The 24,655-nt window shown below is 37.3% G+C and overlaps 3 protein-coding genes across 7 annotated transcripts in view; 1 reads left to right on the forward strand and 2 right to left on the reverse strand.

Annotated features, from left to right (window-relative positions):
- Positions 1 to 3,662, reverse strand: part of LOC137629201 (uncharacterized) — a 10,945-nt gene extending 7,283 nt beyond the window's left edge. For all 3 annotated transcript variants that reach the window (XM_068360468.1, XM_068360476.1, XM_068360463.1), the window contains exon 1: positions 3,342 to 3,662. In XM_068360468.1, the coding sequence (XP_068216569.1) occupies positions 3,342 to 3,396 (55 nt within the window). In that variant the 5' untranslated portion in view covers positions 3,397 to 3,662. The remainder of the gene's footprint in view (positions 1 to 3,341) is intronic.
- The window catches only part of LOC137629173 (DNA-(apurinic or apyrimidinic site) endonuclease 2-like), a 215,995-nt gene that overhangs the window by 74,347 nt on the left and 116,993 nt on the right, over positions 1 to 24,655 (forward strand). The window contains exon 1 of one of the 2 annotated variants that reach the window (XM_068360456.1): positions 18,563 to 18,775. The exons of the other annotated variant lie outside the window; for it this stretch is intronic. The gene's annotated coding sequence lies outside the window, so the exon portion shown is untranslated. Of the gene's footprint in view, positions 1 to 18,562; positions 18,776 to 24,655 lie in introns of those variants that run through there. 2 annotated transcript variants of the gene reach the window in all.
- The window catches only part of LOC137629138 (peroxidase-like), a 41,034-nt gene continuing 31,395 nt past the window's right edge, over positions 15,017 to 24,655 (reverse strand). The window contains exon 15 of one of the 2 annotated variants that reach the window (XM_068360418.1): positions 15,017 to 15,157. In XM_068360418.1, the coding sequence (XP_068216519.1) occupies positions 15,070 to 15,157 (88 nt within the window). In that variant the 3' untranslated portion in view covers positions 15,017 to 15,069. Of the gene's footprint in view, positions 15,158 to 23,259; positions 24,473 to 24,655 lie in introns of those variants that run through there. The other variant, XM_068360412.1, reaches the window with a different exon arrangement.

The following is a 24,655-nucleotide window of genomic DNA, read 5'->3' on the forward strand; positions in this document are numbered from 1 at the left end:
CGCTATAAGAAAAGCAAGCCAGTCCCCAAAAAGAAATAAAAAAGTAAAGAATAAACTGTGAAAACTAAATAACAAGGAAAAAACATTAGATGGAAATAGGATAATGAGATAAATAACAAACAAATCATGAATTGAGACTTACAGTATGTCACTGAACTTTGCCCCCCCCCAAAAAAAAAAAAAAATTATATATATATATATATATATATATATATATATATATATATATATATATATATATATATATATATATATATATATATATATATATATATATATATATATATATATATATATATATATATATATAACATTACAGCAAATTTGAATTCCTGAATCTACCGGTGAATATAAAGACAATTCCAAAGTTTGGTTGCAGCAGGAATGAAATTTCAAGAATGCTGTGTGAAATTGAATCTCATATATGAAAAGGCAAGGTTGTTAGCTGTGACTACAGTCGCCGCAGGGATTCCTGGCGAAATAGGCCTTACCCCCTGATGACGTCATAGCCAATCATGTTGTCTGCCGCGTTATCAGTTGAAATTTGTAAGGGGATGCATTGTGACATGGGAGGCAACATGATTGGCTATGACGTCATCAGGGGGTGTGGCTTATTTCGCTCAGAATCTTTGCAGCGACTGTTCTTGGTGAATGGTAAACAGACTGACATCCTAATCGGAGATAAGAAATAAAACGGACCTCAAGTTATGTCCAAGAATTTAAGAACAGAGTCAATAACATGACATAAAAGAATAAAAACACTTCACTGGGATGAAGAAGTCTCCAAAAATCTTTTGGCACTTTCTCAGTATACAAATGTTTTGGGCAATGGAGGAAATAATAGACTAGATATGATTCTCCAATATGTTTTTGTAAACAAGAATCTCACTCCAAGCATTAAAAGAATTATATTTAATCAAATTATGCTGTTAATATAATGGGTTGTTGTGGCCAATTGATAACTTCTCGGCCTAGTGATCGCCAGACTGGGGCTCGAGTCCCGCTCAATGAACTCGTTAGCTCCTTTAGTGTCTGCAACCTCACCAGCCTTGTGAGCCAAAGATGAGGTTTTAGGGGAGCCTACAGGTCTACTTGCTGAGTCACTAGCAGCCATTGCCTGGCCCTCCCTGGTCCTACCTTGGGTGGAGGGGGCTTGGGCGCTGATCATATGTATATATGGTCAGTCTCTATGGCATTTCATGCCAGCTGGGGTAATGTCACTGTTCCTTGCCTCTGCCATTCATGAGGGACCTTTAAACCTTAAACCGTGGTAGGGGCCCTCTGAAACTCACCAAGAATCGAACCTCGAGTTTTATTGGGGTTCAGTTTCATCCCTCATAATTAGCTCGTGTAATAGTTTTGGCTGAATATCTGTTTTGAATTCAGTAACCCAAGGTTCACTCAAAGGAGATGGAAGCAGTGAAAAGAGAATAGCATCATCTGTTTAAACAAAGGGCTTGTTTTTAAGACCAAATCAGATATTGTGTTGAGATACTACCACTAGAGAGTTATGGGGTCCTTTGACTGGCCTGACTGTACGACATTGGACCCTTCTCTCTGGTTACAGTTCATTTTCTCTTTGCCTACACACACACACACCGAATAGTCTGGCCTATTCTTTACACATTCTCCTCTGTCCTCATACACCTGGCAAGACTGAGATTACCAAACAATTCTTCTTCACCTAAGGGATTACTGCACTGTTATTGTTCAGTAGCTCTTGGTTAGGGTAGAAGAGACTTTAGCTATGATAAGAAGCTCTTCTAGGAGAAGGACACTCCAAAATCAAATCATTGTTCCCTAGTCTAGGGTAGTGCCATAGCCTCTATCCCATGGTGTTCCACTGTCTTGGGTTAGAAGTCTATTGCTTGAGGTTACACTCGGGCACACTATTCTATCGTATTTCAATTTAATAATAATAATAATAGTAATAGTAATAATAATAATAATAATAATAATAATAATAATAATAATAATAATAATAATACTGTAAATCATTAAAGTTGCTGAGCCAAGAACACGAAGGATGTATTTGTGTAATGTGCATTACAACTTGTGAGTTGATTAATTAATGTATTTTACGAGAAATAAATTAGAAATGCTATTTGAATCTAAACCTTCATATGCATCAAAGTCAAATAAAAGATTACCAATTTGACAGTCCGGAAAAGCCTACATAGTCAGTTTGCCATCTGTCTAAAGAACCTCTTACTACACTCAACAACAACAGTAAACACAGCCGTTTCAACTCCATTGCAGGACAAAGGCCTCATACATGCTTTTATTCATGGGGTCTGGCCAGTTTTCATCATCACACTGACCACTTTGCTAAAACCTGGCATCATGACTCTACTTTCTGAGCATATGAATAACATATGACTGATTTTATCCATTTTAGTCTTTATAAAATTTGGTTTGCCTAATGACTCCATAAACACGAAGGACCAATTATCATTATTATTATTATTATTATTATTATTATTATTATTATTATTATTATTATTATTACATGCTAAGCTATAACCCTAGTTGAAAAAGCAAGATGCTATAAGCCCAAGGGATCCAACAGGGAAAATCGCAAAGAGAGAATGGAAATAAGGAAACTACAAAAAAGTAATTAACAATTAATATGAAATATTTTAAGAACAGTAACAACATTAAAATAAATATTTCATATATAAAGTATAAAAACTTGAAAATAAAATACAACAGGATGAGAAATAAGAATAGAATAGTGTGCCCGAGTGTACCCTCAAGCAAGAGAACTCCAACCCAAGACAGTGGAAGACCATGGTACAGAGGCTATGGCACTACCTAAGACCAGAGAACAATGGTTTGATTTCGGAGTGTCCTTCTCTTAGAAAAGCTGCTTACCATAGCTAAAGGTAACCAAAATATTTATTGCCTTAAGAAAGTTGGGTTTATTAAAATATCTTGTTAAAGGGACCAAATAGATTCTATTCTCTTTTCCCAAAATAATTTCTCTAAGTTTTCTGAATTAGACACTATAGATCCCCATCAACAGTAAGTTTAGCTTAACCCTTCTCTCTCTCTCTCTCTCTCTCTCTCTCTCTCTCTCTCTCTCTCTCTCTCTCTCTCTCTCTCTACCAATTATTGAAAATGCAGAGAACTGAAATAACAGATATCAACCTGAAAAAGCTTGAAAAACTTCTGAGAACAAGGTATTCTTTCCCTATATTTTTATATTTAATATTCTTAATTTTATCTTTGTTAACCCCTTATTCTCTTAGTAAATCTAATAATTGGTTATAAGTTATTAGGTATTTTCAGAAGATTTCGCGTTCCTTCTAACGTACCTTCTAAGATAACTGAATACTTACGTGACGAGGCAGATGCAGGGACTGCAGTAAGAACGCACAAAAGCAGCAATATCATGGTCCAGTCTTAAGTTATTTCCACAGTTGAATCAAAATTCCAATTGTTGAAACACCGTACAAGGTTTCACGAAATGTTACTCTGTATTTTAGCTTCACTTTGTATCAGATTTTGTATCTGATTCAAGTAGCCTAAGAGTGCCAAGTCTCTAACGGCAGGTTTTCGACGAAAGGTTGCGTTCAGATAGAAATATCTGTCCTTTAATTTCTCTGGTAAAGAACACAACTTTTAAGCCTCGTCTCGATCGCCAACCTCTGATTACTAAGCTACTCTCCGTCTTTGTTGTGCTTTTGATAACCCTTTATATGTCTCTAAGAGGATTTCCTGACACGCCAGAAAAGGGGGAAATCGTATTCGTCTTTGTTAAGGATTCAATTAGCTCTCTTTATTTGATTGACTTAATTAAAGGGGTTTATATTTAGCGTATCCGCGTTTATCCTCTCGTATGCAGTTTTTCATACATTCTCCGATCCGTCAGATTAAAAAAAAACTCGATCATTCTCGATTATAAAGATATATTAACATATTATCATTAGATAATCGTAATATTATTTGTTATCATGTTTTCAATAATTGTAAGGAAAAGACAACCCGTTTGGCTGATGTTTTTGACAGTAAACAGAGTAATGAAAAACTTGAACTTCCTCATTCCTGTTTTCCTAAGGCTAAACTAACAAGTTTAGCTTTTCGATCTCGTGAAATTAAAGCTCTTTTGATGGACCTTGATGCTTATGGAGGTGTAAACCCAAATGGTATTTTTCCTTTGTTTTTTTTTTTATAAAGAGCAGATTTCTTAGCTTCAAAGTTATCTCTTATTTTGCGCAAGTTAGCAAGAGGAGGAGCTTTTAGTGTTTGTTGGGGAATTGGTAATGTTACTCCTCTATGTAAATGTGTTTATGGTAGCTCAAGTCCCACTGATTACCGCCCAATTTCCATACCTACCATATTATCTAAAGTTTTTGAACGTCTTCTGGCAAAACGTCTTCATAGGTTTGCTGAAGGTAATCATCTATTCCCTAGTTAGCAATTTGGTTTTCGTAAAGGCCTTGGAGCATGTAATGCCCTTCTTATAATCCTCAATGCTGTACAGAAAGCCCTTGATTGTGGTCAGGAAGTTCGTATGATCGGCCTTGATTTTAGTGCTGCCCTTGACCGTGTTAATCATGAGGCCCTTGTTTTCAAACTAAAACAGTTGGGAATGGCTGGGTCGTTTCTTAGGATTATTATCATTTTTTAAAGTAATAGATCTCAAAGAGTTGTTGTTGATGGGCACCATAGTGAGTATAGGAATGTGATATCTGGTGTTCCACAGGGTAGTGTTCTTAGCCAATTACTTTTCATACTATATACACATGCCATGTAGTTTGGCCTAGAAAACAAGCTTGTTGCATATGCAGATGATGCTACTCTCCTTGCATCAATTCCATCCCCTGAATGTAGATCTGGGGTTGTTGAATCCCTTAATAGAGAACTAGCTAAAATTAGTGCATGGTGCAAAAATATGGGGTATGAAGTTAAATCCTAACAAAACTCAAAGTATGAATGTAAGTAGGTCAACGACAGTGGCTCCTCAACATCCGGATCTCAGTATTGATAACGTTTCTTGAACTTTGTATGACTTTTAAAATTTTAGGTGTGATTCTCGACAGCAAATTTACTTTTGAGAAACACATTAGGTCTGTGTCTTCTTCCATTGCACAAAAAGTTGTCTTATTGAGAAAGTCTTTTAAGATTTTCGGTGATCAATCTATTCTGAAGAAGTGTTTTAATTCTTTCATTCTACCTTGTTTTGAGTATTGTTCTCCTGTTTGGTGTTCAGCTGCTGATTCTCATCTTAATTTGTTGGGGAGAAACTTACGGTCTATTAAATTTCTTATTCCTGATCTAGATATTAATCTTTAGCACGATCGTTCAATTAGTCCATTATGCATGTTGCATAAGATTTTTCATAACTCTTACCATCCGTTACATTCAGATCTTCCTGGACAATTCCATCCTGTTCGTAATACTTTGCAGGCAGTTAATTCTAATAGCCAGGCCTTCTCCATCACGAAGCTCAATTCTAGTATTCTAGAAGTTTTACTCCAGTTGTTACCAAGTTATGGAATGATCAATAGAACATCAAAAGTTCAAAGTTGCAGCAAATGTTTTTATGTTGAACAGGCTGACGTAAATCTTTTTATAGTTTATATATGACATATCTGTTTTGACGTTGTTACTGTTTTTAAGAATGATTTATTGTTAATTTTTTCTCAACATTTATTTATTTCCTTATTTCTTTCCCTCACTGGGCTATTTTTCCTATTGGAGCCCTTTGGCATATATCATCTTGCTTTTCCAACTAGGGTTGTAGCTTGGGTAATAATAATAATAATAATAATAATAATAACATTCCATGTTACTAACGAGGTTCTGCAACGTCTTTTCGGTCATAGCTGACCCCACTTTTTGGCTCTCTACTTTACCCCCATTCCCGCCTACATTATTTTTATATTACTGTTAAACCTTTTTAGCGTTTCAACTTCGTATATCAATATATTTATTTTAGTGTTACTATTCTTAGAATATTTTATTTTTTCTTGTTTCCTTTCCTCACTGTGCTATTTTCCCTGTTGGAGCCCCTGGGCTTATAGCATTGTGCTTTTCTAATTAGGGTTGTAGCTTAGCAATTGATAATAATAATAATAATAATAATAATAATAATAATGATAATAATAATATGAACACTGCAAATTTCCACCCGTTGAGATACTACCGGTAGAGAGTTATGGGGTCCTTTGACTGACCAGACAGTACTAAATTGGATCCTTCTCTCTGGTTACGGTTCACTTTGCCTACACATACTCCGAATAGTCTGGCATATTCTTTACAGATTCTCCTTTGTCCTCATACACCTGACAACACTGAGATACCAAACAATTCTTCTTCACCCAAGAGGTTAACTACTGTACTCTAATTGTTCAGTGGCCATTTTCCTTTTGGTGAGGGTTGAAGAGACTCTTTGGCTATGGTAAACAGCTCTTCTAGGAGAAGGACACCCCAAAATCAAACCATTGTTCTCTAGTCTTGGATAGTGCTATGGGCTATTTTTCCCTGGTGGAGGCCTTGGGCTTATAGCATCTTGCTTTTCCAACTAGGGTTGTAGCCTAGTAATTAACAACAACAATAATAATAATAATAATAATAATAATAATAATAATAATAATAATAATAATAATAATAATCACGAAACGAAAAGTGCCTTTATTGCATGATGTTTTAAGTCGTGTTATTGAGAATGATGTTATGAGTGGTTTTATTCGTAAACAATGCACTTGTGGCATCCATCATCTTGTGACACCACTTTTCTAATTTCCTTTTCTTATTCTTGACTTGTAGAGTTTTGAAAGAAAAGTTAGACGTTATTCTGCCTTTTCAGTTATTAAGTGTTTTACCAACAGCTGTTTAGGCCATTATTATTATTATTATTATTATTATTATTATTATTATTATTATTACTTGCTAAGCTACAACCCTAGTTGGAAAAGCAGGATGTTATAAGCCAAGGGGCCCCAGCAGGGAAAATCGCCCAGTGAGGAAAGGAAAAAAAGGGAAAATGAAATATTTCAAGAACAGTAACAACATTAGAATAAATATTTCCTTTATAAACTATAAAAACTTCAACAAAACAAAAGGAAGAGAAATCAGACAGAACAGCGTGCCCAAGTGTCCCCTCAAGCAAGAGAACTTGATTAAAGGGGTTTATATTTAGCGTATCCACGTTTACCCTTCTCTCGTCTGCAGCTTTTCTTACATTCTCCGATACGTCAGACGTAAAAAAACTCGATCATTTTCGATTATAAAGTTATATTAACATATAATCATTAGATAATCGTAATCTTATTTTTCCTTGACAGAGAGAGAGAGAGAGAGAGAGAGAGAGAGAGAGAGAGAGAGAGAGAGAGAGAGAGAGAGAGAGAGAGGAGAGAGATTAGCCGCTATAGATAACATTATCAATGATATATTTCATATAATAGCAGATATGTTTATGGTTAATATAATTTAATCATTTTATGGACTGAATTTAACTTATATATTTTTAATTATCTTATCTTGTTATTTATCTTATTTTGTATTGTTGTTATATCTTTTAGTTTCTTCTTTACTGCTTTACCAACTAAGGTCACAGCTTCTCTCATGTAATACTACTATTAATGAAAATTATAATCATAATGATAATAATTATGATAATAATAATGTCAAAGATTCTCTTGCCTGAGAGTACACTCAGGCACACTATTCTATCTAATTTCTCTTCCTCTTTTTTTTTTAAAGTTTTTAGTCTATATAGGAATGTTACAGTTCTTGATATATTTTATTTTTCCTTGTTTCCTTTCCTCACTGGGCTATTTTTCCTGTTGGGGCCCCTGGGCTTATAGCATCCTGCTTTTCCAACCAGAGTTGTAGCTTAGCAAGTAATAATAATAATAATAATAATAATAATAATAATAATAATAATAATTGGCGAAGAAAGATCCCAAAATGACCTTGGAGTTAATGACAGGTCCCTCTAACCGCAGGTCACAATTACTGACCCTGGGTAATGAGACCACCTTACCCAGGTCCCACAAATGCATGAGCCACAGACTCTGAAGACGAAAGTGAAGATGGGTCCTATAGTGAATATTCATCACTAACACTCGTTGTTTTAATCAATGTAAATGTCAACCACAATAGCATTTACTCTCGGTGTTCGATGTAGTAACGTCCCTGATGGGTTAAAGCCAGACTGGGGTTCGAGTCCCGCACAAATTCGTTGGTTTCTTTGGTCGCTGCAACCTCACCATCCTTGCGAGCAAAGGATGGTGGGTTTGGGGGAGCTTATAGGTCTATCTGCTGTGTCATCCTTCCTCTCCAGAGAGAACCGCCGTTTCACTTACTCTGGCCCCCAAAGCGAGTACAAACAGAAATATGACTTTTACTTCAAAACCTTCTAAGCGCTTTAACAATAGTATTGTGTCGGCTGGTCATGAAGGTGAGTGAATAATGATGAATAGGAATCTGTCGAGATTTTTATTGGTTTCTTCGCCTTGACAGAGGATATCGGCTTCTTCCCTGAAGCCTCATAATCTTCTGGTTCCCTTCAAAAGTCTAAACTGACTTTTGACACCGAACCTTTTTCCTCCTCACTAAGGAGAGAAAATCATGAGATGTAGGTTCCTGGTTTTCTGTGATGAAGCGAAGACAGTCGACTTCTGTACTCGCTGAGACAGGGATGGATCCGGTAGCGGTACGAATTTTAGTCGTAGTTCCAATGCCGGAGGGAACCACACGGTATTTGGCCACTTGTGGGCCACTATTGCCGCCTTCCCTTTGAAGGATCTCAGTTTGTCAAGGACCATCAAAAGGAGGTTGTGCGGAGGGAACAGATAAATACTGGACCATTTGTTCCAGTCTAAGGACATAGGGTCCACTGCTTCCGCTAGCGGATCCTCGTATGAGGACACATAACGATCTATTTTCTTGTTGTCTTTCGTCGCAAAAAGGCCTATCTGCAGCTCCGGGACTTGACTCGAGATTAAGGAGAACGATCCTGCGTCTAGGGACCATTCTGACTCTATTGGTGTAAACCTGGATAGAGCGTCCTCTATCGCATTGCGGAACCCTTGAATGTGAACTGCTGACAGGTGCCATTTCTTCCTTTCTGCCAAACGGAATATGGCCAACATCACTTGGTTGATTTGAAGTGACCTCGACCTTTGTCAATTCAGGCATCTCACTATCACCTCGCTGTCTAGAACCAGTCTTATGTGTGTCGGGTAGCAAGGAGATACTTTCTTTAGTGTCAGAAGTACTGCCATGGCTTCTAGAAAGTTGATGTGAAATGACTTGAAAAGATTGGACCAAGCTCCTTGGACTCTCTTCTGATGAGAGTGACCTACCCAGCCTTCCTTTGAAGCGTCTGTGTGGATAGTTACTGATGGGGGAGGAGGTTGAAGAAGTATTGATTTCTTCAATTGCTTGGCATTGGACCACGGCTTGAGAAGCATTCGCAGTCAAGTCGGAAGTGGTCTTATTAGATCTCTTCGCGCGTTTGATGCGTATTTTCACCAGACTCCTGTTGCATCCTTTAGCTGTGCTCTTAGCACTGGATCTGTTATCGAAGCAAACTGTAGAGAGCCCAGCACTCTCTCCTGTTCACGTCTTGATATCCGTTTGGATTTCAACAGTCTCTTGACAGATCCTGCTATCTTTCTCCTCTTCTTCCCAGGAATGGAAAGTCGATGTGACTCCAAATTCCAGTGGATTCCCAACCACTGAAATTTTTGAGCTGAAGAAAGCCGAGACTTTTTGATGTTGATCTTGAATCCCAGATGTTCCAGGAACTGGATCACTATCTTAGAAGCTTGCATGCATTCTGTCCTGGATGCTGCCCACACCAGCCAGTCGTCCAAGTAGGCTACTACTTGGACCCCCTTTAGGCGTAATTGATGGATGGCTGCGTTCGCGAGCTTCGTGAAAATCCTTGGGAGTATATTTAGCCCGAAAGGCATGGCTCTGAAGGCGTAAAGTTTTCTATGTAACTTGAAGCCTAGGTAGGAGGAGAGGTGACGATTAATTGGAACGTGGCAATAAGCGTCAGACAAGTCTATAGAGACAGTACATGCCCTTTTGGGCAGTAGGGTCCTTATGTGTTGAAGTGTGAGCATTCTGAACTTGTAGTTCACTATGAACTTGTTGAGTGGCGACAAGTCTAGAATGACTCTGAGTTTTTCTGAGTCCTTCTTTGGAACACAAAACAGCCTTCCTTGGAATTTGATGGATTTAACTTTCCGGATTACTCTTTTGTCTAAGAGCTTTCGGACATATTTTTCCAGAACGGGGGTTGAGTGTTGGGAGAATTGAGGAAATTGAGGTGGAGGACTGCTCCAGCTCCAACCTAGTCCATTCTTTATTAGGCTGTGGGCCCAGGGATCGAAGGTCCAGCGATCCCTAAATAGCTGTAGTCTCCCTCCTACTGGAAGCATCTCACTTCTGCTGTTGTGGACCTGAGGCCTTGCCTCCTTGACCGCGTCCTCCCCTTGATCCCCTTCCCCTTGAAGGGCGTCTAGAAGAACCTCTGGCTGTTCCTCTAGCCTTCGAACGAAAGGAAGAAGTCTGCCTTTCGAAGGCTGGGTTAAAAACTGGCGACTGAGTCGTCACTTGTTGAGGTACCAGCTGGTACGTGGTTGGAGGTTGTGCCATTATCTGAGGCACCGTGGTCACAGGGAGTTGTTGTTGTTGTTGCTGTCGGTAGGGTATAGCTGGCCGAGAGGATGGCCTAGGCCTTTCTGTCTTCCTCTTGGTTTGGGGACCCTCATCCGGAGAAGACTTTCTCTTAAGATCTAAGCCCCACTTTTTGAGAAGGTTCCTATTCTCTGTGGCAGCCTTGTCTACTACCTCTTTAACCACTTCGTTGGAAAAGAGGTCTTTACTCCAGATACGAGAGGAGATCAGTTTCCTCGGTTCGTGCCTCACCGCAGCCGAGGCGAACACGAACTCTCTACAGGCTCTCCTAGCTTTAATAAAGCTATAGAGATCCTTCGTAACTGTGGCCAGATGGGTTTTGGCCACTACCATGAACATGTCCTAGATCTTGGGGTCACTTGCCATCGTTTCTAATGTCCTTTGCAACGACATCGATACCGCAAGTCTTTCCTTCGTCTCTTGCTCTATGCGCAAGAGAACCTCCGACAGTTTTGGAAGTTCCTCACCAAACTGACGTTCAGCTTCCAGCTTCTCGACAGAGAAGGTAAGATGTACGTCCTTCAAGTCTTCTTGGTCCAAGGGCAAGGTCAGAGATAACAGCTTGTACTCCTCCAAGGAGGGGCTTGGTTTCCCTGCCTCCACCGCTTTTAGGGCTGCCTTATATCCCTTTTCCATGAAGGGAAAGGCTCTGGCAGGAGAGGCCACAAAGGAGGAAAGTTTCTTACTCAAGGTTGGCACCTTTGAGTTCGTGAAGCCCCTCTCTTTCATCGAGCTCGCTAGTAACGCCTGAGCTTTACTATGGTAATAAAACTATGACCTCTTTCGGCTCCGTCTCCTCCTTTAAGGCTGGCTCCTTCCTAAGGCGGACATAGCAGTCCGGGTAAGAATCTTTGTTGGGCCAAAATTCAACCTCTTCCAGGGGATTTGCTCCCAACTTTTCCGATATCACGATCTTCCCGATTGTCATTGACATGTGTTCGGCATACCTCCAAGGATTGGTATCCGAGCACAAAGGAAGATCCTTCACGTTGAGTCGCTTCTGGGGCCCACGTGATGCTGCAAGTCTACGTATCTCCAGTTTCATTGCAGCTTCCTTCTCATCATTCTTCTTTTGAATTTGTTGGATCATCTCAACAATAGAAGAAAGAGTCCTTCCCAGTTCATCTGGGATAGCAGATGATGTAGAGGGAACAGGTTCTGGGTCCAGAACTAATGTAACCGACACCTCGTTGATTTCTTCCTCTTCTACTTGAGGAGCCTGGGACAGCTCCTCCTCCTGACTTTCTCCTAGAAGGTCCTTCTCTGTAGAATCTGACACCTCCGACATCTTATCGTCCAATTGGATGTCTTGAAGGGCGGCCGAGACTTCAGAATCTACCGGATTCTGGGCAGTTGGTATCTCCACCTGAGGCTGAGGAATGACTGCATCAGCCGATGCTTTAGGGAAAAGGTAGGCCCTCATCTTCTCATTTGGAAGGTAGGGGCCTGAGGTGTTTTTCTGAAAACCCCTCACCCAGGATCGTAACTTTTCCCTGGCAGCATCCCTTGACTCCGTCGACTTGGGGTTATCAAAAGCCTCGGTAATCAGGTTAGAACATACTGTACAAACCTGAGGGTCCCAATACCGGAGATCACCTCTGGAGGCTGCACATGCTGCGTGCCTCCTGCAAAACTGATGTCCACAGAAGTTCTTACTGCGGACATAACAAAACACACTCCCGCACTTCGGATGGTCCTCCTGTAAAGAGAAGAAAAATCCATGAGTATCAAGTGAAGGCTTTTCACTTTTATTAGAACATGTAGCTTACACAGTAAAGCTAAAAGAAAGAAGGAACGACACATACTTGTATTTCCTGTCCAGCCAATTGCTGTAACCTCCCAAGATATTAAAACTAAGGTTAATTCTATTCTAGAATACCTTATGTAATTTTCTAAACGGAAATTTAAGGTGTAGTTCACACCTTGAAATAGAGTTTTAATATACGGTATAGAATGAATACAGAAAGAACTCACTTTCTATATATTGTACGGTCTCAACAAAAGGCTGTTCGAGATAACATTAAGTATGTTGGAAGAACTTTAGTGTTACCACAAACTCTGTACTGTAGTTTTATTAATGCAGTGTGTACTACACTACAAAAATAGTAACTACTGTACATCGCATGCTGTTGTGCTGGCCGGCATTTACCCCTGTATAGTTCAAAGATATACTACCTTTAACTAATAGGCGGCAGGTCACTAGTTCGCAAATGTGTGCCGCGGCAGCTGAAAACACTAACACCCGGCTGCCGGCCGCTAATCGGGATGTGTTCCCACTGCCGGCAGGCAAAGGTAGCAATACCCATACCTGCCGGCAGTGGCTAAGAACCAGAGAACCTCCACCTGCCGACAGCCGGGCTAGGGGTACAACACACTAGTCGGAGAAACAGTATTGATGTAAGGTTATAAGGCGGCATTGCCATATGACCTTCCATCCAGAAAGAGTGAACATATGGAAGGGGAGAATGTAGCATTCAGGCTTCCAAGGAATCCATAGCCTGCCGTACTCTACCGGCGGACATGGAAGGGAGACCAAGGGAGGTCTGGGGTTCACTCTGCAAAAGAGAGGGTCTCTAGCGGCCGACACGTAATTGCCGGCCAACACGTAATTGCCGGCCGGCAGAGAGCAGAGCTGGTCCTCCATCCTAACCTACACTAGGTACGGAAGTAGGACTGCGGCCAAAGATGCAATGGCTAGGCCATCACTAAGAAAGAGAAAAGGGATAAGGGTCCTGTAAACTTCGTTCTAGCAAGAGACACACTCAGCAGTTAGGGAAGCTCATCCTAACCTAGAGTTGTCTATTAGGGAGGAAGACTGGCAAGACTTGCTATCCTCCTCCCAACCAGAACAAAGTTAGGTGAAGTTATTTCGTTAGGCAACAGAGAAAACTCATTCTTTAGCACTTGAAAAACAACACAGGACAGTCTGCTAGACCACTAGAAGAAGGAATCATCTTGTACAGAATCCTTCAGACATGGACTAGGGAAGCAAAGCTTCCTGTGTCCGCACCTAACCTAGCAAAGGAAACTCATTCTCTATGCTAGGAAGAAGCAGACCACAGACTAGAAACTCTGATGTTCTGCCCCAACCCAAAAAACCAGTCACTCTGGTTATCAGGTCAGGACAGACATATCCTAGTATAGTTAGTTATACCTGAATTATTATACAGATAAAACTGCTAGGATTAAGCCTAAGGCTTACTCAGAGGGAGAGCGGAATTGAATTTAGTCTCCGGAGGAGAAAAGAACAATCGGGGATGTGCGAAAGTATTCTACAGTACCATAGGCTACTAGCCTAGGTGCGGTGAGAATCGATTACCTAAATCACCGAAACTCTCGTATACAATCTTGGAAAGAAAATTCAACAATATCTTACATGTATAAAATATTTGCCTATAGCTTCAATAACATAACACTCGGAAAAACTTATATCATGCATTAAAGTACTAGGGCCAGACGCCTAGGCTACTAAGCCTCACGAAGGGCAAGATCGGTTACCTAAATCGCCGAACTAAACTAACGGCATCATATAAGCATTCCTAGATTATTAAAGCATAAAAAACCGGGAACGTCGCTCTAGCTAACTAAATGACCCATAAATAGCGAGCGACAGCATCCAGGATGCCTCCGGTAGGCAACAGCTCTTGTTTACGTTAATATCACTTTTGATTTAATTCAAAACGACAAGAGCTTACATTTATACAAAGTATAGATGATACTCAACTTTCCAGAGGCAGAAGAGGCCGGAGAAGGTATCATAATGTTGAATTATATCCAAAATAACGAGAGAACACAATGGAAAACACCGAGTAGTAGAGCTACACGAAAAGGAATAAAGAGGGCGCTACCGCCTTCATCAGATACACACTGGAAACAGAATAGGAGAGATTCCTTATGAGCGGCTCTTTTCATTCTCGTTTCAGATTCTTGTCACTGTGACCCCTCGAAGCGTTAATACTGTTCCGGGTGAAGATAGCTATGTGATGTGTCAAGAATACGTCCTCTGATATTATGCGATATCCCTGTTAGATTTGTTTAGGGATATTCTCTCCAGGAGCTTGAATTGTGGATACCTTAAGGTAAAATTCTCTGGGAATATCACTGTAGTCAAATATACCCTAGGGAGCCACCCTTTAGGAACTTCCATCAGGACGACATGGCCTGAGCCCAAATATATATATATATATATATATATATATATATATATATATATATATATATATATATATATATATATATATATATATATATATATACACACACACACACACACATATATATATATATATATATATATATATATATATATATATATATATATATATATATATACATATATGATTTTGTACTTGTATTTAATTCATTGTGGTAGCCATATGCCTCGATACATTTTCCTGAATGAAGGACTCATGGAGCATATCCCGTCAAGTTGCACTTTGGGAGCGTTGGTCTAATTTCCATGCTCCATTGCTGTATAAGCGTCAGGAAGGGAGATCTGAAAAATGAAATTATTATTATTATTATTATTATTATTATTATTAGTAGTAGTAGTAGTAGTAGTAGTATTGAAAGAAAAGCTTTTAACCTAGTTGGAAAAGCAGGGTGCTATAAGCCCAAGGGCTCCAACAGGGTAAAATAGCCCAAATGAGGAAAGGATATAAACTACAAGAGAAGTAATAAACAATGAAAATAAATATTTTTAATTACAGTAACACCATTAAATTAGATCTATCATATATAAATTATATACACTGTGAAGAATTTTCTTCACTCTTCTTTCAATCGTATTTTTAGCCCACTTCTACTAATACTATAGCTACCCCTCAAACATTCTCTCCTACATCCAGTTTTCTTTAACGAAACATAGGGAGAACTAATCTAAACTTAAACTTGTTGACAGTGGCGCACGCCATGCTCGTGACGTCACAGCGTAGATACGCACAACAGAGGGCCTTAGTAGTAACGCCGGCGTATGTTGGTTCTTTCATTAAACTACGTGGGTCGAGATTAATTTCCTAAACTTAATTTTGATATAAATTTCAATACTGCTGAATTAGTGCATCTTATATTTCTCAATACCAATTAAGGTTTGTTAATTCTAAGATGTATGCCCATCGCGCCAGTCTATTGCTAATTAATCATTTAAACTATTAATTTTTAGCAAGTCAGAATAGGTAGGATTGTTGTATATATAAACTCCCTTAGAGCAGCAAGATTTCTCTAAAGTATTTAGTACAAAATCCTGCCTCCTCTGCACTCCTTACAACAATACATTGTCCTGTCCTGAAGTCCCGATATGGCACCCCCAATGAAGTACCATACGCACCAAGTTCCTCACCTGTCTGGAAAGGTGAAGCCAGGTGATCTCCTCGACCTTAGTGTCGAGCCCATTCAACTAGAAGCCGCCCTGGCCTACTGACCTGCCTGGTCAGTGAACCTGTGCACCTCTGGCTCACCCCCTCTCCCAAAACGTCACTCACCAAGGAGTTCTGTGGCTGCCGGCTGGAGACAGTGAAGGAGTGGAACCTGGAAACATATTGCCACAAACGAGGATTCTTGGGGTGGGCCAGTAAAGAGTGCGAAGTGCATCCAGGTCAACTGCCATCATGGGAATAGGACTGATCATCAAAGGAGTGCAGGTACTACTACAAATGGCCATAGTTATTCCCCCATTTTTTAGCTTAGACTAATTTTAACTTGATAGGGAACCTGGCTTTTACACTATTCGGACTGTGTGTGGTGGGATTGTGTGTATATATTTTTCTTGGATATTAATTTCTGGTTTGAGACTAGCACAGTCTCTGGGTCACGTGGGCCACGTGCCTGACCCCATTTTGATTTGTGATTGTTGCAGACCATGTGTCTAACCCATCATTTTTACTATTTTGAATTGCTTTTAAATTGCATTCCTTTTATTATTCCATTTTTGTGTTGTTAAGATGTCCGTTTTCTTTTAATGTAAATTTGTGAATAAATCAATATTAGGTTAATTAAACCTCTTTAGTATTTTTTGCTCCCTCATTTATTTAATGTTTAAACTGGGAATATTTAAAGAGTAAACCTAAGTAAGTCTATAGGTGGTAACAGCGAGGAACTTTGCATTAATATATTTGCTTCGAAGGTAAAGATCCTTATCTTTAAACTTTTAAACTACTTTACATCACTGCTCCCATTTTGGATTTTGTCTAACTACATTAACGTAAAATACCTGCCCAGCATCTCATTGGGGGTAGCTGGGACGGAGTCGGAACAGAGCCTGAGAATGAGATGACTATAGACCTCACAAAGCTAGAGTAGGCCATAAATTACTTATATATTCTACGTGTGGAGTTCTCCGGCCTCTGGACAGTAAATTTCCCCCTTTTGTATTTAGGAGTGATGGTTAGTAAATTGTGACAGTAAAGTATTAGCAGGGTGTTTGTGCCCTGAGAGTAAGTGCTAATTATCCTCCCCTGTTGAACTTTGTGTAGCTGTCATAAGGAGACTTTCCCGGACTAAGTTCCCACTCAGAACACATAAAAAAGTTCTCCACAAACACTTAAAAAAAAAAAACAAGATGAAGAGAAATAAGATAGAATAGCGTGCCCCCGAGTGTACCCTCAAGCAAGAGAGCTGAGATCCAAGACAGTGGAAGGCCATGGCACTACCCATGGCTAGAGGACAATGGTTTGACTTTGGAGTGTCGTCCTAGAAGAGCTGCTTACCATAGGTAAAGAATCTCTTGTATCTTCACCAAGAGGAAAGTAGCCACTGAACAATTAGCCTAATGCTGGTGAATGCTATGGCGGTTTGAATCAGAGCCTTATATAGAGAAACGGGTTTGAATAATAGTAAGAGAGTTTCCTGTTTTTTTTTTTTTTTGGTATATTGGCATGAACAGCTAATATATTCTAAATACATTCTGATCACAGTTGTCCAGCCAATAAGAAGCACAAAGAGAGATTGAAAAATGGGAAGGACTATAATTTCATATAAAGCTTTATTAAAACCAAAAATATCTGAATGGATTGATCTAATTATTTTTGTTTTTTGCTTGTTCTGTAACAACGATCTTGTACAAAAACTATCATCAAGGAACATAGCATCGCAAAGGAAAGTATTTTTCATTCTGCATACTATTGTTGACGTAAAGATTTTTTCTTTTCAAAATTGATGCAGTTTTTTAATACCTGAATTATGTATGTGACCATAATCTAGGTTACAGGTTTAATTATATTATCTTTAAAGTTTCTGGTAATTAATTCATGAAAAGGAATACACCCAAATTCAATTTCATTGCCAGCAATTTTGTGCAGCAAATAAAATAAATATTTTTCTTATGTTGTGCAGTTGTGGGTATAGATCCTATACATGGCACATCATACCAGAATGGTGTTTGTGAAATAAACGAATTATATCTTATAAAATGAATGTTGTTGGTCCAATTTAATTACTTTGTCCGTTTTCTGAGGAAGCGAGGCAGTTGATATCTAGAAATTTTAGCTAGGCCTATACCCTATCATTACTATCAAGCAAAATACAGCCTCTATTCGGAACTGCTTTATGATTGAGGACTTTATCCATTTCCCTGTGTTTTATTTGCCAGCACACTTTTACTCATACTAATCGAGAAACATTTAGTGAAATAGGTTTAATCGGGGATTTGGCAATACTGCCAGAGTTGACAAGTTGTTATTTTGTCGCTGAATTAATGCTACCGAATTGTTCAATAAAAACTCTACAGTTTTCGTTTATCACCTCAAATCATTTATTGTTTAGAGAAAGGATAAATTATGCTTGCATTTAGTATGGCGTATATACAAATTCTGCTAAGTAATAGGTCATAACATTATTTTTAGCACACTATAAAATCAAGTTCAGAACTCAGGACTTTAACGATGTAATGTTTTGTTTCTAACACTCCGTCACTGTTGACGTTTCAACAGACGACATCACCTCTCTAGGTTTTCTGTTTCCTTGTGCATAGTGAGCGAACTCGGTCTTTTATGGATATATTTTTATTTCAACGTTGTGCTTAGACTTCAAAAACTAGTGGAAGAAATGGAGTGTAGATAATGTATTATCCATCCAGCAAGGTTCTACTGGGAGGGAACGGAACTCGGGTAGAGATGTGGTAAGTACAATTGCTTGCATCATGATACTCATCGGCTTAAGGGACAATTTTAATATTCTCTCTCTCTCTCTCTCTTCTCTCTCTCTCTCTCTCTCTCTCTCTCTCTCTCTCTCTCTCTCTTTTTTTTTTCTCTCTCTCTCTTTTTTTTTCTCTCTCTCTCTCTCATATATATATATATATATATATATATATATATATATATATATATATATATATATATATATATATATATATATATATATATACATACATATATATATATATATATATATATATATATATATATATATATATATATATATATATATATATATATATATATATATATCACGCTCAGCTCTTTCTTTTTCCTTCGGGTAAGGGGGGGGGGAGGAGGCGTAGTCATACCTTGGTATATATAGATTTTTGCAATTTTCACGTTAGGAATATTTTACCGGTAGGATAACCTATTTGTCATAAGAATCGTAATTTTAATATGAAAACCCCGAACGCATGCAGCTTGGTAGGTCTATAACCTATAGGCTACGATATAGTGCATAACTACAGAGGTCACCCTTACTGGTAGGCTAACGTTTGATATATTTAGAAATAACTGACAGGTTTTTTTTTCTCCCCAGTGTTAGCACGAAATGTGAGTAAAGATGATCGTCGGGTTATATGTAACAGACAATTTAAGTACGGAATTATTCGTTGACGCGGTAACAAGTTTATACTTTTAGTTTCAGTAAGTCTAAGGATCTATAGTATGTATCATACAGCCAGTTGTGTTAGAACCAAAATCTAAGGGAGGATTAACAATTACAATTGAGAAAAATGCTGTGAATATTATATTCTTGAGTTGGACAATATTGATTTTGTATTTTTAGTAAACATGTATACAACACAGCCACGAATGAACTAAACTGTTAACAATTCAGCTTAAGAATTTTTCTGTATTCTGTAATCTCATTATTTCCTTAGATTGGACATTGATAATGTTGGTTATGCATTTGTATGAATATTAAATGATGGTGTTAAACGAATAGATTTATTTCGTTATCATATTTCTGTTTTTTTTTTTCTTTTTTTCATCTAGTAGTGGTAGAAAAAGTTTGCACCTTTGTTTAGAGAGAATAGACTGTCATTGCTTTCCTTATATATGCAATTTAAGAGCTACATTATATTAGTGTTCCTAATAAAAGTCTGCCTTAGAAAGATGTTTATCAAGCATAGCGTAAGTTGGGCCTACGAAATAAAAAGTTACACTTAGTCTAATCTAAGGGAAACTATGAAGGTTTGAACATAACGTTTTAATATAATAATGTTATTTTTGAAATTTATAAGGTAATACCTTTTGGTTAAATGAATATTGGTTGCCCATGAATTCTGAAAAATGTGAGTCCGTTGGTTGCAAAGCCCAAGTGCCGAATTGTTTGCCATTAAAACTATTTTTTTTTTCATTTAATTAAGTAGACCGTCCTTATGGATTAGAAAAATAATTATATACTGTAAGTTTTTTTTTTTAACTCTTCACTTCGAACGCTATGCTTGAAGGGAAATAGGAAAACAATCCGATTGCCATAAGTTCAAAGGAAGTCTAGGCCTATGCATCATTTTACGGTATTACGTAGCCTACAATGTTCCAAAGCTGGTGTTATTGTTTACGATAATCTTATCAACCAGAAGTGATTCCATATCTCCTATTTTTTTTTTTTTTCATAGTTAAGGTATGTTATACATTTCAAGTTCAAGATTGTATCCGTAATCAGCTATAATGTGATGCAACGCCATTTCTCTTTCCGTAGTTAACCTGAGATATGTAAACAAAACACTTTTGTAAGCTTACTTTGAGGATATGTGCTGCCAACATTGTCAAGAAAACCTGATATTTTTACATTTTTTGTTTTTAATTGCATAGGGAGAATATCTTTCTTTAGGTGACGCTAACATGCTCAATCTCCCTCATGAAAATTTCAAATGCCGATAGAGATTAATGTTTAGTCTTAGCTTTCGTATAATTAATTAAGAGTATGATGATATGCAACGAAAAAGCATTTGCATAGCGGAATGAAACTTATGTAGCCGACTTTTGTTTAATACTCAGCCTTAAGAATAAGTCTTATCTCTTACCTTTTTTTAGCCATTGCTATAAGTCATCCATTCTAGCTGTTAGCCTTTTTTTTTTTTTTTTTTTTTTTTTAACGGATCGTCCCAGACTTGTAAACATCTATTGAAAAGATTACCCTGATACCTTTCCTTGATAAATGTAGAATTGAACTACCCATTGAAAAGTAGATCATGAAACCTTTTTTGTTAAGGAATTGCGTTGAAGCCTCTCAGGATAAAGGTAGAGTGAGAAAACTCTGGAAAAAATGGCGTGTTTGGAAGCCTTCCCTTGAAAAGCAGTCGCCAACTTCAACTTATTCTGAGATCGGACGAGGTATTGGTCAATATGTCTTTGGTTTCAGTTAGAAATATTAGACCTACTGTAGCTTTATCTAATTTCAGTTATTTTGGTTAGATTACGACCTATCGAGACAAAAGTAGGCTTATAGTAGGCTCTAGACAATGTTATAGCTTTAACGGTAGATTGAATAAATTGTCTATGCAGTATATAGTTTTTCTTTTTGATCTAGTCTCTTCATTAGTGGGTCCCAACCTCTCACGCGGCCAGGCTTATCCACAAGATTATCCGGAAATTATCGTTATATTTAGACTCATTCAAATTGAAATAACTCTTGATTAAATTAATTAGCTAAAATTGTAAATAACTTTATATTATAGCTTACAAGTTCACCTGAAATGGCCATCTCTATATGCTATAAGTATTTATTTATTTATTTATTTATTTATTTTTTGTTTTGACAATAATGGTAGCCTAATAGAACGGTGAAGACTATCAGTCTAACGGTCCAGAGTTCGATCCACCCTCGGGGATTTTAACATTTTTCGTTGATAATCACAATCTTGCCGTCCTTATGATGGGTTTCTGGGGCCCTAAATGTTTCATCTATTTAGTCTTTATCGTTTATTGTTTGGTTATTCTTAGCCGACCAGGGGGTGAGAGGTGACAGAATCTCTTATCATATACGTAGGCCTATACTCTAGGTCTTTAGAACATTGTGATATATATATATATATATATATATATATATATATATATATATATATATATATATATATATATATATATATATATATATATATATATATATATATATATATATATATATATATATATATATCCCATAGTGAAATTCAGAGATGAAGCCAGTGAGCCGAGTTACATCAAGGATAAAATCATACCTAAAAAATCAAAATTTGCACTGTGATTGGATTAGGGATCATAAATTTTGGAATTAGGAGGTATAGAAAATTTGTATCATGCATATTTGCTAATGAAGATAATTTCCTTGTGAGTCGAGGACGTATTCATATTTAGAGCCTATTGATCAAGTAGGAATTTACATTTGGCTGTATAAATGAAATTAACCCACAATCTATGAAAAAAGAAAATTTATTTGGGTGTTTCGAAGGGACTATCTCCCTGCCTCTTCAGAAAGCAAATAGTACTCTCTTTAAGAATTTGTAACTATTTGTTTTCTGAAGAGGCAGGAAGATGGTCCCTTCGAAAGCTTAAAATAGATTTAATTTTTCATAGATTGTCGGTTAATTTAATTTATCATATATAAATGGAAAATTGTGTATTATAATGTGCTTGACTTTATCTTTTTTGCTCTACAAAATAAAGATTAAATAGTTGATGTGCATAATCCAATATTGAGGCCAATGTGAAGTTCTGTTAGAAGGCAAACTCATGCGTATAGATCCAAGGGCAAATAGGCCTGCAATCTTAGCCTTAGCTTTCTCAATATATGAGATGGAGTAATAATTTTTGATGTACATGACCTAAAAATGAAGCTGATGTAGAGAGTGAGGTTTGGATTAAGGTCAATCAATGTCCATCTTAGGGGATAGATATTAAGTAGGAATTTATGCAAGGCTATAATAGTTGCACTATACGAGATAGCCTTCATATTCGGTATGCTTAATCTCCCCTTTAAAATAAAGAGCAAGTGTCTGGATATATATATATATATATATATATATATATATATATATATATATATATATATATATATATATATATATATATATATATGTATATATCTATATGTGTATATATATATGTATATATATATATGTATACATATATACCTATATATATATATATATATATATATATATATATATATATATATATATATAGGTATATATGTATTCATGTATACATATATATGAATATATATATATATATATATATATATATATATATATATATATATATATATATATATATGTGTGTGTGTGTGTGTGTGTGTGTGTGTGTTTGTGTATATATATGTATATATTTCTTTCCATTCACGCTGAGCTCTCCCCATCACATGAGTAGTGGGCGAGGGAGTAGTCATGCCTTGGTGAGAGGGATTTAGCCATCATTTTGACGGGTCGCGTACGCTAGTTCATTAATATTGTATTATACAGTGATATGAAGGATATATTTGAAGGTTAAGGACTGAATAGAAATTTACCCAGTATACAGGAGACTTCATGCTAGAATTCATAGCTTGATCCATTAATGAAAATGTGCTGAGGTGAGTCAAGGTTGAACTCATAGATAAGGTCTATGATGAAATAGGGATAGACTTTGGACAAAGCTTCTTAACTATACAAAATCGTCATGATGCTGCAGTACACAGTGGGGCAAAGGTCATAATTTAGGTGAAAGATGAAACACGACCCCAATTGTGGCTATGATAATTTTAAGTATAAAAGGTAGATTATTCATATTTAACATGAATATTTCAGTAATAATGTCAATGTGCAGAGTGAAGTAGTAGTCTTAATTGGAGATCAAATGTTGATTAAGAATCCAGCCTTCGTTATAGAGTTTGAACCTTAGGAGAATAAGAGTTCAAAGCTCGTATGCATAATTTGTTGAGGATACCCTTTTATTGAGTGAACTCAAGATAATACTAACTGGTTAAAAGTCCAGTATAGATTTAAATTTTGTACAACATTTGAACTAAAAATTATAAAAAACCATGTACGTGGCATGCATATATCAGTCAGAGTCAACGTACTTAGTAGGCTCCCATTTGACCTGCGTAAACTACCAGTGAAGGTGATGGGCAGACTAAGGTTAGGGTCATATGTCAGCTAAAGTTTAACCCAGACTTTTACATAGCTTGATTACTAATGATCTTCAAGTTTCCCAAGATCTTACAGAAATTTAATTTACTCTCTTTGTTTAGTGGACTTTCAATGCTCCTTTCACCCCACATCACTTGAGGTTACAAGTGAATTACAAGGGAAATTTTTTAATGTACAAAGTTTTACAATAGTTGTGATTCATAAAATGTCACTTAGAGGTGAGCATAAGAGTACAATCACTCCAAAGAAGGACGGGTCCCTACTTGGGATTAAGGATAACGTCATTGGCACTTTATTTGTTACAATGGAATACAAAATTGGTTACAGAGAATGAACATCATTCATACAAGAATATAGAAAAGTTGAAATCAAGAAATCGTGTTTTAAGAAGGACAAGAACAGTGCGTGGGGGGACAGTAAGAAGGCTCATGTAAACAGTTGGAGGTACACCAGCCGTCGTATTGGGTGTCATCCCGGTAAGGGCTAACACCAACACACCCATCTCTGCAAAAGTTGGAAAAGTGGAATTTTGATAAACATTCTATCCTTAAGAGGGATGCTAAAAGTACAAACATGCATATTGAAAAACCTTAAGTATGTGTGAACTTATTAGAAAACAAAGGGCCCCTAAAGGAGAAGAATTACATAAATTTAGTTTTGGATACTGTCAAATTACTCGTAATACAC

This window comes from Palaemon carinicauda, chromosome 2, assembly GCF_036898095.1.
Source record: "Palaemon carinicauda isolate YSFRI2023 chromosome 2, ASM3689809v2, whole genome shotgun sequence".
In the NCBI taxonomy this organism is placed as follows: Eukaryota; Metazoa; Arthropoda; class Malacostraca; order Decapoda; family Palaemonidae; genus Palaemon; species Palaemon carinicauda.